This window comes from Bos javanicus, chromosome 28, assembly GCF_032452875.1.
Source record: "Bos javanicus breed banteng chromosome 28, ARS-OSU_banteng_1.0, whole genome shotgun sequence".
In the NCBI taxonomy this organism is placed as follows: Eukaryota; Metazoa; Chordata; class Mammalia; order Artiodactyla; family Bovidae; genus Bos; species Bos javanicus.
This window is the reverse complement of record NC_083895.1, coordinates 42,672,857-42,689,796: the sequence shown is the minus strand read 5'-3', so window position 1 is coordinate 42,689,796 and position 16,940 is coordinate 42,672,857. Positions and strand designations below refer to the sequence as shown.

The 16,940-nt window shown below is 35.3% G+C and overlaps 1 protein-coding gene and 1 non-coding gene across 5 annotated transcripts in view; one reads left to right on the top strand and one right to left on the bottom strand.

Annotated features, from left to right (window-relative positions):
• WAPL (WAPL cohesin release factor) overlaps window positions 1-16,324 on the top strand; it is a 77,011-nt gene extending 60,687 nt beyond the window's left edge. For 3 of the 4 annotated variants that reach the window (XM_061405551.1, XM_061405549.1, XM_061405550.1), the window contains exons 10-19: window positions 1,764-1,875; window positions 2,226-2,323; window positions 2,999-3,075; window positions 5,608-5,783; window positions 6,097-6,212; window positions 6,428-6,592; window positions 8,935-9,142; window positions 9,910-9,998; window positions 13,382-13,477; window positions 13,991-16,324. In XM_061405551.1, coding sequence (XP_061261535.1) covers window positions 1,764-1,875; window positions 2,226-2,323; window positions 2,999-3,075; window positions 5,608-5,783; window positions 6,097-6,212; window positions 6,428-6,592; window positions 8,935-9,142; window positions 9,910-9,998; window positions 13,382-13,477; window positions 13,991-14,056 — 1,203 coding nt within the window. In that variant the 3' untranslated portion in view covers window positions 14,057-16,324. The remainder of the gene's footprint in view (window positions 1-1,763; window positions 1,876-2,225; window positions 2,324-2,998; window positions 3,076-5,607; window positions 5,784-6,096; window positions 6,213-6,427; window positions 6,593-8,934; window positions 9,143-9,909; window positions 9,999-13,381; window positions 13,478-13,990) is intronic. The other variant, XM_061405552.1, reaches the window with a different exon arrangement.
• On the bottom strand, window positions 8,312-8,415 carry LOC133240810 (U6 spliceosomal RNA). The gene has a single exon (XR_009734406.1). It is a non-coding gene; the product is annotated as a U6 spliceosomal RNA (small nuclear RNA).
• Window positions 16,325-16,940: the final 616 nt, after the last annotated feature.

The following is a 16,940-nucleotide window of genomic DNA, read 5'->3' as shown; positions in this document are numbered from 1 at the left end:
CTTGGGTATTGTGTTCGTTTTAAATTTTAACAATAGACATTGTTTTGTACAGTGACTGTCTCCTACACATTGTTTTATTCATTACTCAACCTGTTCCTTGACATATGTTGCTATTCCTGATGTACCATGGAAAGATATTTTTAAATATTAATATTATAATATTAAAATATAATTCAAATAACAGAGCTCACAATTGCTGAATAGTATTCTGATTAGTGATTTGGTTGTGTTTTTAACTCTTTGACAACTATTCCAGTTTCAAATAAAATGTTTGAATTGTAGGCTATTTTAAAATAGTAGCATATTATATACTGAATATAGCCTAAAATACCAAAGAGTCCTTTTTAATGCCTATAGAAACAAACAATAAAGTTGCTTTTTTGCATCAGATCTTACGAATGTTTGTTGTATTAATATCAAATTACTATGCCCTTTTCTTCTTAAGCAAAGAAAGCCTCATTAGTCTTCATTTTCACTGCTGTGACTCATGAGCTAACCCTGCCCAAACTGATCTTACTACATTACTCTTTCAAGGACTTAGAATGAGAATTGAGCAAAATTATATCTAGTTTTGTGGTGTTGAATTCTGGATCTGTATTTGTCACCTTGGACATCAACCTTGTTCTTTTAAAGTACAGAATAAAATCTGTAAGGTATAAAATAAAATCTCTTCTAAATAAGTAATATTAAGATTTTTTGCTGATAAGATCTGTTTTTTTGCATTTCTAAATATCTGATTTATATTCAGTTCAAAATGGGCCCGCAAGACTTAGTGTAAACTTGCATCTTTCAAAGCAGTAAGCTTTGTGAAGATAACCAGGTCTTTTCAGCTTTGTTACATTAAAGCATTTCTTTTGTTATATTAAAGTTCCTTTATTGTCACAGGAACCAAGTTGCCCTTTTAAAAGAAATTGAATTAAAAAGTAAAATTAATAATTGAAGGCAAATGAAGGGATGGAAAAAAACCTAGCCTGGTTTATAAATATGGCTCTGAGTGTTCTTTGCTTCCTCCAGTAGTAGTCCTAAATCATTGTTTATATATAATTTTGTCATAGAGGCCAAAGTATCCAAGCTGCTAAATCTGTAGTATAAAGTTTGAAATTGGTGAATATGAAACCCTAAAAAAAAAAAAAAAGTAATTTTGTTCGGAATAGATAAGAAAATATATAGAACAGTAAGTAAAAGACAAGCTACTTTACATGAATATAAAGGGAAGAATATTTGACAGGGGACTTACACTAAAAGAATTACAGGTAACTTATAAATATGTGAAAATAAGCTCATTTGCTATAGTTAGAAAACATAAAGCAAAGCAGTAAGATACCAGTTTTTACCAACAGATAAAAATTTTGACACACCCACACCTTGTTTCTGGAGTATTTCTTCTTACAACCTTTGTGGTAAATTAATCCAGTGTATTGATCTACAGTTAAATATACCCTTTGATTCGCCCTTGAGCCTATATGATGTTACCAGTATACATTTTATCGAACTAGCAAGTGATAGACTAAATAATGGATTTTCTCTGAAAACAAGCCAATGAATAAAAACACTTCTTTAGCTTAAGACTGTTCTGATACCAGTTTTAAACTAGTTTTACTTTTTTTTTTTTAGTTTTACTTTTAAAAAGCATTTACTATATTAAAAAAATACTGTGGGCTGGTAGCATGCAATTTCCTTTTTTAAAAAAGCAATCTCTAGAAGTATTGCCTCGGAATTACTACTTAGAGTCAATATTCATTAATGGTGCTTCTGATTTTCAGACTGGGCATTTAGCTATGGAGACTTTACTGTCCCTTACTTCTAAACGAGCAGGAGACTGGTTTAAAGAAGAACTACGGCTTTTGGGTGGTCTGGATCATATTGTAGATAAAGGTATGATATATTACACATACAACATTTTTTTATTTAAAACCTGAATATTCTGTTCATATATTTCAAAGAATAATTGCATCAGTTTGAAAAGATGTCTTCCTTTTAGTAGCATCTTCAAAATCTTTTAACTTTTAAAGGAAAGGCCATTAATAGTTTGATATTGGAAAGTTAATTCTTATAAATTAGAGTCTCATACATTTCAGCATCTCACTGTATAAAACTTAGAATAAGTGTTCAGAGAGGTTCCAACACATTGATAGCATGTATACAGATGACTTTTAATGTTAGTAAAGGGGGTAAGTATTGAAGTGATGAGACATGTTTATCTATGTCCATTTCCTTTCTCCTAGTGAAAGAATGTGTGGATCATTTAAGTAAAGATGAGGATGAAGAGAAATTAGTAGCCTCATTATGGGGAGCAGAGAGATGTTTACGAGTTTTAGAAAGCGTAAGTATGGACAGCTATTTGAAGAAAATGATCTAATCTTAAATGTGCTCTGTGTGTGAGACTGTCATAATTTATATATCTCTAGAGTTTCACTTTTGTTAATCCAAATTCAGATTGTAATGCAGTCTGTCTGTTTTTTGACTTTTATGAATGACTTAGTTCAATGTAGATTAGAATTTATGCTGCCAGTGAATTTCAGGATGCATAGACTATGTTGACCAGATTGGATTAGCTGAGTACTTCATGAAACATCTATGGGAAAATAATCTAGTGTGAATGAAAAGTTCTTGGCACAGATGAAATTCACATTGTTCCTTTTTTCTTCTGGAGTGTCAAGTACATTAAATAAACATCTAATTTTTTAAAGTCTAAATGAATCTACTTAAGAACTTTAAAATATTAGTTTATTAAGTCAGTGACAGCACTTTTCTGACATTTAAAGTGCTTGGTAGTTTATTACAATGAATGTATAGTACAGAATATATTAATGGTGAGGAAGCAGTTGTAACAGTCGTGTTTTGATTTTGTAATAAAGCAGTAGCTCTGTTATTTTAAATTTAGAACATGTGGGTTGTTACTCCCTTTAGACGACAAGGACTAATTCTTCCTCATCTTTATGTCTTTTAGAGTGCTTTGTGTTGTGTGTGAACAAAATTTCAAAATTTTCCCTTTTAGGTAACAGTGCATAATCCAGAGAATCAAAGCTACTTGATTGCCTATAAAGATTCACAACTCATTGTTTCGTCAGCTAAGTAAGTTTTTCTGAAATGTCATGCTGTTTATTTAAAGCATTTGGATTGACTCTAAAGGAAGTGCCATTGTCAGCTTTCTCCATAAAGTACTTCTGTCTGTCAAGTTTTGTGAACAAAAAGCAGTGCAATAAGGTACAAAAGTTAGGAGTACAGATTCTGAAGCCAGAATGACTTGAGTTTGGATCTTGAGAACATCAGCCCTATAATAGCTCTGAACTTACAGGTTCTTAGAGAAGGGGGGTAATAATTGTGTCTACCTACCCAAGGTTGTTGCAGTAAAAGAATTAGTATATATGTTAATATATTTTAAGTTATATATGATACATATTTTAAATAATACTTTAATTCTAAAAAAGATTTTAAAATATCATTTGTATGTTGTATATAATATAGATTATGTACTATATATAAGGAGTTAATATACATACGTAAAGCCTAAAACAATGCTTGGCATATAGTAGTAAGCATTAGTCCTTATTTTTATTGTAAATGAATTTTACTAGCTGCTTTCTGCTGTCTGTTTATATCTGTTTTCCCAGATCTATATGTAGCTTCCTTCATTTCACACTCTGCCAGCTTTCTTGACACTGGGCTAATGATATCACCTCAGTGTGTATAAAGTTTCCAAGTATGTCTCCAGTCTTGGTACTAGCTTATTAACAGCAGCTTCTTACTAATAAGTCTGTTTAGTTGTTGCTATCTCTGCCCTGGTACTCTGGCCTCTAGCCTGTCTAATGTTACACCACAGTGGGTTAACCTTCCTCAGATTTTTGTTATGTAAAAATAATCCCAAACTCCCAAATCTGTGTGATTTCTTGTCTTTGGATGTATGTCTAAAGTCCTTAGTATCAAAGGCCCACTACAGCCCGACTCAAGTTTATCTGTTTTTTAACTTCTTGTTTTGGAGAATTTCAAACAGAGATAAGAGTAGACAATAATATGATAAGCCCCAATGTACATGCAGCTTGAATGTGATCATCAAACATTGGCCAGTCATGTTACCATGTATATATAACCTTATCCATTCCACCCTCTGTGTTATTTTGGAGCAGATTACAGATTTCATATAGTTTCATCCATAAATACTTGAGTATATAATCTGTAAAAGAAGACTCTTTAAAAAATGTAACCATAATAGCATTTTCATCTCTTAAAAATTAGTAATTGCTTAATATTATAAGTCCAGTCAGTATTCAGTTTTCCCATAATCCCAAATTTCTAATAGTCTCTAGTTCCCAGTATTCTTATTTTTAGTCTGTAGGTTTTCCCTCCATCCTGTATTTGTGAATTCTGTGTCATACTTAATACCCTTAAGGTATGTGTTCTAGTTGTTCTGTTACTGTTTTACTGTCTCACCAAAGAGTATTTGTGCAAGTTAAATTTGTATCTTATTTTTAAGATGTCTGCTATATACTTAATGACTCCTGACACATGCCTTCTAAAACAACGTTAGGAACCTTTGTAGTTAGGAACTTGTGTCAGTAGACATTAGAATTGGATGTTTGTAAAAGACCACTCCTCAGACTTTCTGAAGCTTTCAGTAGAACGCAGATAAATGCAAGGATAGTATATTGAATAATTAAACAATTACTGTCTCTTCTCACCTCCCAACAGATTTATTTCAGTGCTACTTAGGCAGTTAACAGTAACAGCATGGTAATCTTGGCGAACATCCCCAAACATCTGAACACATTGTTTTAAGTTAGACATGAATACCTTCCTAATTAGAGAGTGTTTTTTAAGAAGCAGCTAGAGGGGAATTAGACATAGTAGTTTTAAGGGTTTTGCATGGTATATAATACATGAAGAATCAACTCACAGTTCGTGGATTTCATCATTATCTCGTAGATATTAAGTTAATGGACTCAGTGATTTAAACAGAGTCTCAGAAATACTAGAACCACTTAAAGATTACATTTCCTTGTTACTTTGGGTAGTATCTTGTGAATCCTTAGATGTAGCTGATACCCTTGCATGACTGCCAGGAGACAAACATGTCAGTTAAATGACCTCATGTTTTTAAAAATGTTCATGAAGTATTTAGTATCTGTTTATACAAGGTTATTATGCAATATTAATATAAGTAATATTCTCTGCCTGCTGAGAGTTTACATTCTAAAGGACAAACATCTAAATGAAATTCAGAAGTGTTCAGTGTTGGCTTTTAATGGGTTTTACCTTGGGTGAGGTGGGGTAGTAGGTTTGTTATGTTGGAGAGATTGTGAAAATTGGGGACAGCTGTTGGTAGTATAAACTTTTGCATCGTTTATAATTTTCACTTTGCTTAGAAAAATTTATATTATCATTTTCCCAAAATAAAATTTAGCACCTAGTTTGATATCAGACATGTTTGATACATGATTAAATAGTTCACATAACATCTGGAGTAGAAAAAGATTAATTTGGCAGCCTTTATGACAGATTTAAAGCATTAAGGAAAAAAAAAAAATAAAGCATTAAGGTCCAAGTCAGTAGTTCTTAATATAACTATTTTTGTTGAGCATAATAGTCTGTATTTTGTCTTCTCTTAAGGGCATTACAACATTGTGAAGAGCTGATTAAGCAGTATAACCGTGCTGAGAACAGTATATGCTTATCTGACAGTAAGCCTCTGCCTCAGCAGAATGTAACTAACCACGTGGGCAAAGCAGTGGAGGACTGCATGAGGGCCATCATTGGGGTGCTGCTCAACTTAACTAATGATAATGGTAAGTCATATTTCCTGCATATCTTCTCATTGATAGATTATACAGTATTACATGTAAAAATAAGTTAATTCCCTTGTTTCTTCTCTCAATGTAATGGTTTTTAAATTGCTGTCATGTAACTCACTTATTCATGTATAGATTTAACTGCTTTTAAGAGCTGTTATTTTTAGAACCTGCTTTGTGGCTTAGAAATATTACAGTCAACAATATATTTTAATAAAGAAATAACTTTTTTAAGCTATATGTTTTTAACCTTTAATATCTGTGTTAATAGTTTGCCATAATTTCATCCTTTCCCCATTCCCCACTTCAGAATGGGGCAGCACCAAAACAGGAGAGCAGGATGGCTTGATTGGCACAGCCATGAATTGTGTGCTTCAGGTTCCAAAGTACCTACCTCAGGAGCAGAGATTTGATATTCGAGTGCTGGTGAGTTTGAGGGACTTGTTTCATAAATGCGTACTTGATCTAGTAAGATGATGCAAACATCTTTGTTTGGGAAGATCATCATTTTATATACTGGTTTTTAACCATGTAGATGGTAGAGCACTGGCTAGCTTTCTGGCTGCCTGTGAGAGACGTATATTGTGTTCATTTGCTTTTAATCCTCACCTGTGGTAACATGCATGTTTTCATTTTTGTAGGGTTTAGGTCTACTGATAAATCTAGTGGAATATAGTGCTCGAAATCGGCACTGTCTTGTCAACATGGAAACACCATGTTCTTTTGATTCTTCCTTCTGTAGTGGAGAAGGAGATGATAGTTTAAGGATAGCTGGACAAGTTCATGCAGTTCAGGCTTTAGTGCAGGTAAGCAACAACTTAAAACCATAACCCTTTGTTTGTTGCATCTGTCCAAATTCTTGATCACTTGCGTCTTCTCTCTCCCTTCAGCCTCCCCTCTCTGTCTCTGATATTTTTACCAGTTGAGTGAGAGGTTAGAATGTGTACCATTACTTCATTTACTCTGCTGTTTTCAGCTATGACAGTCACTCATTAGATACTGTTAGCAAAAAGCAGAAATAAGGCCCATTTATGAATCAAAGATAGATTATTAACAACAAATTAGGAATTAACTTCTAGCCCATCTGGCTCAAGTCTTCGAGCATTTACTGGTCTGATCTGTGCCCAGGACTGTGTGCATTTGAATACTGGGACATACTTTTCAAAGTATGTATGTCTTTGGAGTAATTTCCTAACTTAGAAATTGTTAGAATATGTACTAATATGTTAAAACTGATGTCCCCAACTCACCCCACCCCAAACACTCCCTTTCCTCTCATTTATACTTCCTCCCACAACTATATGTGAGGTTTTGGGGTTTTTTTGACAATGCTGGCATTACAGTTTTTATCTTTTCGCAAGCTACTTTTGTCATTTCCTTAAGTGACAGTAATAATGAACCATCCTTTTCATTTTTTTCTGAGGTCTTTGCTAACCTTTAATCCTTTTGGTCTTTTTGAAACTAGAAGTGCTTGAACTGTGTTTTCAGGAAATAATCTGCAACTAGATGCCTGTCATTCTCTTTTCAAACATTTTGATCTCAAGACTTCTTTATACTCTTAACAGTTATGGGGACTCCAAAGAGCTTTGTTTACGTGTGCTTTATCTGTTGGTATTTACTAAATTAGAAGTCAAAACTGAAAAAACTATAAAATATAGGCACACATTCTATTAGCCATTGAAACAATAGCATAATTACATAGCGTGTAGATTCAGGAAAACTCCACCATACAATCATGAAAGAATGAAAGAAGTCAGTTGACCTTTTAATATTCTTATGAATGCAGTTTTGACGTCACGTACTCCCTGAAAGGATCTTGGGTTCCCCTTGAACCTAATTTTAAGAAATACTGCTTTATATACAAGTTACATTTCACTTTCTTAAGGGTATTAAAGGTTACATACCATTCTTCTGTATATTTCAGCAAGTTTTTGAGATCTACTTGGCATTTAGTTTTCTGGTAGCTGTCATCAGTAATTTAGGGTTTCTCCAGATCATATTAGCAAATATATGAAATGCTTTCTGTACATTCAACATTGTGCCAGCACAGGGAAATAAGTGAAGGCAAGAGTTTTTTTAGTATGTTCCCTTTTTAGACTTTTTTGGTGTATACTTCCATTGACAATTGTACTTGCATTTTTTTTTTTTATTGAAGTGTAGTTGATTTACAGTGTTAATTTCTGCTGCACAGCAAAGTGACTCAGTTACATATGCATTTTTTCATATTCTTTTCCCTTATGGCTTATCCCATCAGTCAATATAGTTCCTGTGCTATGGAGTAGGACCTTGTGTCCATCCATTCTGATGTAATAGTTGGCATCTGTTAACCCCAAACTCCTAGTCCTCCCCTCTCCCGTCCCCCTCCCTGTGGGCAGCTAGTCTGTTGTATCTGCGAGTCTGTTTATGCTTTGTAGGTAGGTTCATCTGTGTCATGTTTTAGATTTCACATATAAATGACATCTTATGGTGTTTGTCTTTCTCTTTGTGACTGACTTCATTTAGTGCGATAATCTCTGGTTGTAAAAAAAAATACGGAACACTTCATGAATTTGGTTTCATCTTTGCGCAGGGACCATGCTAATATTCTCTATTATATGTGTTGCTGAAGCAAGCACTATACTTTTATTGTTAATATAGCAGTTGAGATTTAGTTCTCAGTCTTTCTCTGAGAACTTGTTTTCTACTTTCTTTGGTTTTTCTTTCTTTAAATTTCTTTTAAAGAAGCCATTTTTTCCCCCCAATATTATGAAACTTTATTCAGTGTCCTCTCTTCCTTCCAGTTAATTTATCCAGGCTGCTTGGATTTAAAGAATTTTTAACTGTTTTAACTTTTAATTTGTATTTTTTGCTTGAACTTCCTGCCTGTTATTATCCAAATTAAAGGAAAGTGTTGAGATTTTCATTCTTAAAAATAGAATGCATACATCATTGGTAGATAATTTACTTAATTGAATCCCAGCAGCATTTATAGTTTTATTTTTGTCTTTCAGTTGGATGTAGAGCTAGGGCTTTTATGATACTTAGCCTTTTTACCAGACAGTATGCTTCTTAGGGGTAGTGATGTTTAAAAGCAAATAGAGCCTTATATTTGGGTACATTGATGTTGGTAGGTGATCCCTTTTTAATGATCTTCAAAAATGTTTATCAGCTGTTCCTTGAGCGAGAGCGAGCAGCACAGTTGGCAGAAAGTAAAACAGATGAACTGATCAAAGATGCTCCCACCACTCAGCATGACAAGAGTGGGGAGTGGCAGGAGACGAGTGGGGAGATACAGTGGGTGTCAACTGAGAAGGCTGATGGTGCAGAAGAGAAAAATAAGAAGGAGGAGGACGATGAAGAACTTGACCTCAATAAAGGTATATTTAATTTGACTGGTTTATTTTTTAAAAGATGTGTTTTTTTTTTCCCCCTGTGAAACATTTTTTTAATTCATGTTGTCATAATCTTGCTATTTTATGGCCTCTCTAGTTCAGTGCACACAAGCTTTGCTATTTCATAGCAGTTCTACTCCTAGCAGTGAGAATGGTATATGTGCATTGTTGGAAAGATCTGCTTTTCCTCCCTGGGCCTTTCTTTACTCATCCGTAAAGAGAAGCGGCCAAATAATATGACACCTAAGGGTTTTTACAGTTTTGATATTTTGCCCACATTTTAAATTGGGTTGTCTTTTGTTGTTATTGAGTAAGAATTTTTAGAGCCTCGATTCTTAACAAGTACCTGGTTTGGAGATAAATTCTATGAGTTGTCTTCTTGATGGTGAAGCTTTAAATTTGATAAAGCCTAACTTACGTATTTTTTATATTGTCTTTTGTGGTCCTAGTGTTGTATCTAAGAAACCATGTCCTAACCCAAGGTCACAAATATTTAGTCCTGTGTTTTCTTCTAAGGGTTTTATGGTTTTAGCTTTTATATTAAGGTCCCTCTACTATTTGTGGATTGTCTTTTTTTTTTAATTTGGTTAATTTGTGTGGGTATTACATCTTCCTAGCACCATTATCAGTGTTTAGCAGTTTTGAAGGAAAGATGGCACAGTTGCTGGTTCCCTAGGTGCCTTTGTTTGTTGTGGTTTTTGGTTTCTATATATGCACATGCACACTATTAGTCTTCTGTTTAATACTTCCAGCCCTTCAGCATGCTGGCAAGCACATGGAGGATTGCATTGTGGCCTCATACACAGCACTGCTTCTTGGGTGTCTCTGCCAGGAGAGTCCAGTAAGTAAGAGTTCTGTGTTTGTTGTTTTATGTTATCCTAAAAGAATTTCATTGCAGCCACTTCACATCGTTACTTAATTATCTTGTTACTTTATTTTTCCTTCCTGTTAAAAACTTTTAAATATTTGGTGAACTTTAGAAAGGTACATTTCAAAGTAAGAGTATATTGGTTTTGATGAGAAAGTTTCAGATTGATAGAGAGAGGAATCAATTCACATGTCTTTGGTTGAAGCAAAAGAGCATCATGTAAGACCTGTGCTCAGCTGGCTTAAGGTGGAAAAGTTTAGCCTCAGTGATATCAAGGACTCGTAATTTCTACTTTTAAACTCTGCTGTCCTCTGTGTGTTGTCTCTTGCTAGCTTTCTTCATGCACCTGTGCTGACTATGTGTCTCACTTAGTTAAATAATGCCCAGCAGAAGAATGTGGCCTCTTTGTTTCTCTTTGTTAAAAGAGCAGTGGTTTCTTTTTCTTTTCCCTAGGACTTTTCCACATCCAACGCAAAAAGTAGACTTCCTTTACCTTGGCCAACATTGGCTCACATGCTTTTGTTTGATCTACTCATTGGCCGGGAAAATGGGATTACTATGTGAGATTTAGATCATGATTTAACTATGAAAAATCATGGCTATCCCTGGTGGCTCAGAGGGTAAAGCGTCTGCCTGCAATGCAGGAGACCCGGGTTCGATCCCTGGGTTGGGAAGATCCCCTGGAGAAGGAAGTGGCAACCCACTCCAGTATCCTTGCCTGGAGAATCCCATGGACAGAGGAGCCTGGTGGGCTACAGTCCATGGGGTCGCAAAGAGTCGGACACGACTGAGCAACTTCACCTTCACCTGAGATACTATGGGTGAAGCCTTTAATATGAGGTGGGTTTTTTTCCCTTACAAACAAGGGTGTATGGGTTGCAAGAAAGAATGGAGATCTGTTGTATAGTGGGATGGCTAGTTTCTCTTTTCTTAAGACTAGAGGGCTAGAAGAAAAGAACATAATCATGATATGAAGGGCTTCTACCAACCCACCCACATTTCCTCATTTTTGCCATCGAGTTTTCTGCCTTGTCCTTTTTGTTCTTCCTGTGTACCTTATTTGTCTTAAGTCCAGTGTGTTTTTCTGGATCTTTCTTGTTCATATATTCCATATTGTAGAAAGGCTCTGAGCTAAGTGCACACTGGCCCACTTTGTTGTTGGCCCTTACTGGCACAGCTGCTTTCAGGATCAAGACCAGAGTTCTTATTCATGGTGCTACAGGCCCTGCAAATTTTATTTCCTTTCCTGGACTCTCTTCAAGCTCAGCCCTTGTCCTTATTTCCTTAAAATTCAGAGATTTTAAGGGCAAATGGGAAAGCACATACCAAGCAAAAAGAAGGAGGAAAGCACACCCCCCCCAACCCCAAATAAAGAGTGGGTATGCTTGCTATTAAATATTTTTACATATTTTGCATACACCCTGGTTTCAGTTATGTTCTTAAATAATGAATCTTAAAATTGAGTTTTTTTCAGATGTGAATTATTTCTCTCTCGTGTCTAAAGAGAGGTTAGGTTGTAGACAATATTGTGAATTCATAGAGCCCAGGATGTCTTTCTTACCTTAGGGATCATTAAACCCTAAAAAGCTAGCTGATTCCACAAAATGTAAAAGTAATTGGTTTGCCCAGTGTTTAAGTGGAGCAAAGACAAGAAAGCAGGTGGTTATATGCAGTAAGGGCTATTTTAAGGTAAAGTGCAGCATGCTTAGGAAGCCCAGGAGACTCTGGTGTTATTTTCCATTACCCAGTATATATCTGGTGCATTTTAATGGTCAGTCTTCTCTGTGGTCTTTCTGTTCTTGCTGCTTTCGACTCTCCATTCCTGAAATCCTGCATACCACCACCATAGCTAACTTCCTTAAGAGCACATCTGATCATGTTAACTCTCTTCAGTCTCACTCTCGCCAGTCTTTCTTGACTATCATTTAGGAAATGATAGCTTTGTTTACTGCTATAAGACTCCAAACTTAAATGCTTCTCCAGTATTTTGTTTTATTGAAGTATAGTTGATCCAGTATTAAAATCTGTCATACCCCTTGGTTATGTTTGTAAATTTCTGAAATAGGCCATGCCGTTTCACACCTTTTCTTACCTCCTGTACACTACCATTTATTGCACACTGTTTTAAAATAAACGCTCTGACTCTCCTTCCCATGCCTTGGCTACTTATTGTGTTGTACTCAGTAATTTGTTGATAGAAAAGGATTTGATTTGGGTTGTTGAGAAGCTTTCACTTGAAACCTAGGACCTAATTATTTATTCTGAATGAGAGGAGTACACTTTTCTATTGAGCCATCTTCATAGTCAACATCCTATTCTTCCCACCACTGTGCAGTCATGTCCCTTTCCTTGCGGTTGGTTAAAAATGTTTTTAAATCCAGCATTCCTTCACCTCTGCAGTTAGTTACCATAGCTGTTGCCCTTGCGATATATTCTTGAATATATTCTCAGTGTATTTTTAAAATACAAGTATTAAAGATTGTAAAATATCTCAGGATTTTAGCTGCAGGGTTTTACTGAGTAGCTGTAAAAGTGGGAGAGAGGGGATTGGTTGCAAATTTCCTAAGAGGGTAATATGTACTCTTCCACGTCTTCATCAACAAATATGAAATCAAAAGCATCCCTTTTCCCATCTTTTTTTTTCTTCTTGTATGTGCTTTTTATTATAGGTGAGCCTCCTAAGAAGAGCTTTTTCCTTTTATTCTTTATGAATCTTTAAAGCATTTTAAATACATAATGAAATAAAACATTTTAAGCAGGCCATGTATTTTTCTTACAGTAAACTGCTTTATATACAGTTTGGCTGCTTCTTGCTAATAGGGGAGGGAAACATCCTAATCTTCTGTCCTAACATTGCCTACATTTTTTTTTCCATAGATGATACTAGATTTCCTTTGGAAAGATACAGTTAATTCCTAGCCTACTTGAAGAATTTTCCTTGATCTTTTTCTTTATATTCCTAATCAGCTTTTTGCATACATTCTCAGTCTGCATTTCCTTGCTCTTCTTATCCCTGCCTGTCCTGCCCCCGGACTCCCACCCCCCAACAGTGCATTGTTATTTCAGGTATTTTTCTGTGCATTTACAAAGGTAAATATGCACATAAATGTTTCTTTGTAGTCTTTGGCAGCTTAATCTTTTTCCCTCTTTCTGAGGATGGGATAGGGTGGGGTAGGGAATGGACTCACAGGCTCACAAAAGTTAGAGTGTGGAAAAGGAAATTGCATATTAACCAAGGAGTTTAAGGACCTTGTAGAAGTTTGAAATAGGATGTGTGCCAAAACCAACTACACAGAACAAGGTTCACACTCATGTTCCTGCCACCTGACCAGTGTTCCTTTGATTTGTTTCCTTAGATCAATGTGACCACTGTGCGGGAGTATCTGCCAGAAGGGGACTTTTCAATAATGACAGAGATGCTCAAAAAATTCCTGAGCTTCATGAATCTTACCGTAAGTAACTTCTATTGCAGCTTCTGTGGTTTTACATATGATACATTAATGACAGTAGAAATACAGGACTTCTCTGGCAGTCCAGTGGTTAAGACGGCACCTTCAGTGTAGGGTGTGCAAGTTCAATCCCTGGTCAGGGAACTAAGATCCCACATGATTTGCAACCAAAAAACCAAAACCTAAACAATACTGTAATTAAAAAAAAAAAAATCAATACTTTTTAAGAAATGATGGTAGAAATACAAGTATTATGGCCATCATGAATAGAAGCAAAAAAATGACTTTCTTTTAATAATTGTGTGGTTTCTTTAAGGTAACTGAATTATTAGGGCCAAATATACTGATAGTGTATTAATGAAAGCCATAGTTTGATCTCACCTTGTTTTGATTCATAATGTTTGGTTTACTAAAGCTAAATAGTTTAAGCTCTGATTCAGTGCTTTGGAAAATTAACTGTGGCTTCCTCTCCACTCCTACCCCACTCGCCCCCACCTCCACCCCTCCCCTTTGCAGTGTGCTGTTGGAACCACGGGCCAGAAGTCCATCTCTAGAGTGATTGAGTACTTGGAACACTGCTAGCTGCTTGACCTTTGCTTCAGGTGCTCGGTAATGCTGGAGCTATACTTAGACAAAGAAAAGTCACGGAAGAAGTCCTTGAAGATAAACCAAGAACATTCATCAGTATCATTCATATTTGGATTTTTAAGGCCACCTGATTTCTTCTTCGTCATGCATTCTGCATTTGCTAAATGACAGTTACTACATCAATCTGCAACTATCAAAAATGAGGGAAAAGGTTCAGGCTGTTAACAGTTCCACGCAGTATTTAAACACACTTTGGCAGAATTGATACTCTCCCCTTGTTCTCTTGCTTTATTCTGGGCAAGTTTAAGGGGAAAACTTGTGCTGCTGTTAGTGCAACTGCTGTGTATGTTGAGCCACTGTTGTCATGCCAGCCAGGTGCAAAGGCAGCTTAGCTACTGAGGTATTGAATGTTCTGAGGACATTCTAGACAACAGCTTAGTTCCTTTTTCAGGCTCATTTGCTTTTGCTTTTTTGTTGAATGATTCCAATCGTAAATAAAGCTTTTAATAATTTTGTGAATTTTTTTTGTTGTTGTTCCCTGAACTACTGTCTATATTTAAAATTAGATGGAATCCAAAGACACAAGGGATTAGTATATTTTTTTATTCTTGATTTGGTTTGGGTTGTTGAAGTATTTTTCACCTTTGAGACCATGACCATACTCATTATCATACCATAGTAAGTCATAGCTATAGATGCAAGAAAACAAATAACAGTTTGAGGGAATATAAGATGATGTGCCCTGTTAAAGGATGAAGCAAAATAGACAAACCCAGGGTAGTTTACCCTTAAAGTTAGGGGAGACTCTTGAAACATGATTAAGTTTTGAGGGAGAACTCTCTAGATATATTTTCTAATGTTCAATACAGTAAATATAAGGAAGCTAAAACACCAATGTGGAATTCACATTCCCAGATACCATGTATATTCTTCTATAGGAGTGACAGGATCAAATGCATAAACGCAAAGCCTTAAATTGTTGGTTTAGAGAAGATCCTTTTCTTCATCCAGATTCTTAGTTCATAGAACAGTGTGTGGTTTGGAGCACACAGTAACATATTTTATATATTTAATTTTACAACATTGCAAATTTTTATTGTATTAATTATTGTTCAGACCACTGGTTATACATTTTTTCTTTTACTGATTGGGCCTGAATACAGGCTTTCCAGAGATTTTCATTTAATACTTTAAAATACCTTTCAGGTAGTTATATCATGTTTCTTCATTGGATTTGTAAAACTTGAAGCCATAAAAATATTAGTTTGGTGTGTATTGGGGAAAATAGCTAAAAGTCTAATTTTTACCCACTTAGACTTTGTTATTTCCTTGTATAAAGTGACAAATCGGGGCTCTTGGATCAGTGCCAGCTGTAATGTTTTTAATGCAGTGGCTGCCTTTTATTGTCTTCCTATTTTTGATAATGCAGATTGTTGGGAAATCTATAAGGAAGTAACTGATTTCAGTCAAATTGTTTTCTTCTTCCTCCTCCCCCCGAGCCCCCCACCCGTCACCTTTTAAGAGCATAGTATGCCAGTGTAACTTGAGAAAAGATTGAGGTTGTATTTGCCCTGAGTATACAAGCTAGCTTAGCAAACTATTTTAAATGCTTATTGGTAAATGATATCCATAAAATTGAATTAGTTAAATTATTTTAAAATACATTGATATTTATTAATCATTGGATTTAGGAAAAGGAGGAGATTTTTAGTAAAACTGACTTGTGGCTGAATGGTAAGGGATATTATAAGACATTTGGATAAGAACAATCAGGGCGAACTACATTTTTCTGTTACACTGGTAATCATTTGAGAATTGATTTACCTCAGTGTTTAACAGTTTTTTGTTTTGTTTTGTTTTTTAAATAATAACTAATTGTCAAGCACTGATAGAGATGCAGATTTTGGTGGGGAGTGGTGGGGGAGAAATCACCTCACCAAACGCAGTGCATTTGTGTGTTTTTAACCCTCAGAGAACTCTGCATTTTAGGGTACTTGAGGCTGACTTGCAAATTAACTAAAGTTTTAAAGTAACCTTTTTTTCCATTGTAAATATTTCTGTAAATACTACCAATTGGAAACTAGAAGGTAGAGTACTTTTCTGAATCCAATCCTATTTTTATTTTATACAGTATTTCTCAGCTGTGATCTTTGGAGCAAAAGCCAACGGCAGGAAAAAAATAGTTTGTACCAGTTTCATGAAGTATGTCTTTGGGTTTTTGTAAATAATTTTAACTCAAATAAAATTGCTACTTTCAATACACATGTTGTCTTTAACATAAATCTATTGAACTTTTTTGGAGGAGGAAGACTCACAAACTTGATACAGCTGACTAATGGGAAACACAGTGTGTCACTCCAGTGAATTTCACACTTTGAAAATGCACATAAAAATTTAGCCAGTTTTTGTTAAACACTATGTATATCCCTGTGTTTTTAATAATACTCATCTAAATGCAGTGTCAGCTGGGCAGCTCACGGACGGGGATGGTGGTTTTCTGGTTGAGTACTTGTGCCCTTCTTATGTTTATTAAGCTGCTTTAGCCCTTCTGCACCTCTGAATATGACCTTTGCATTTGAGTTCTGAGAACTGCTTCTTAGTTTTTCAGTTTCTTCAGTTGTCAGCCTTTGAGTTTCCTGTATTTATTCAAGTGGGTTCCTCAACCTCTACTGAATGCTTTTAACTATAAACCTGGATGAAACGATCTGTCCTGGGAGCTTCTGTCTGCTTTTCCCTCTTATACACATAGAGGCAAGTATATAACCGTGTTTAAGAGTGCAGGCTAAGGAGATAAATCTTAAATCACATGCATAAATTTTGAATATTACTGCTGATGTTTATGGACTTTGAGCAAATTCCTGAACTTTTTTTCTGTTTA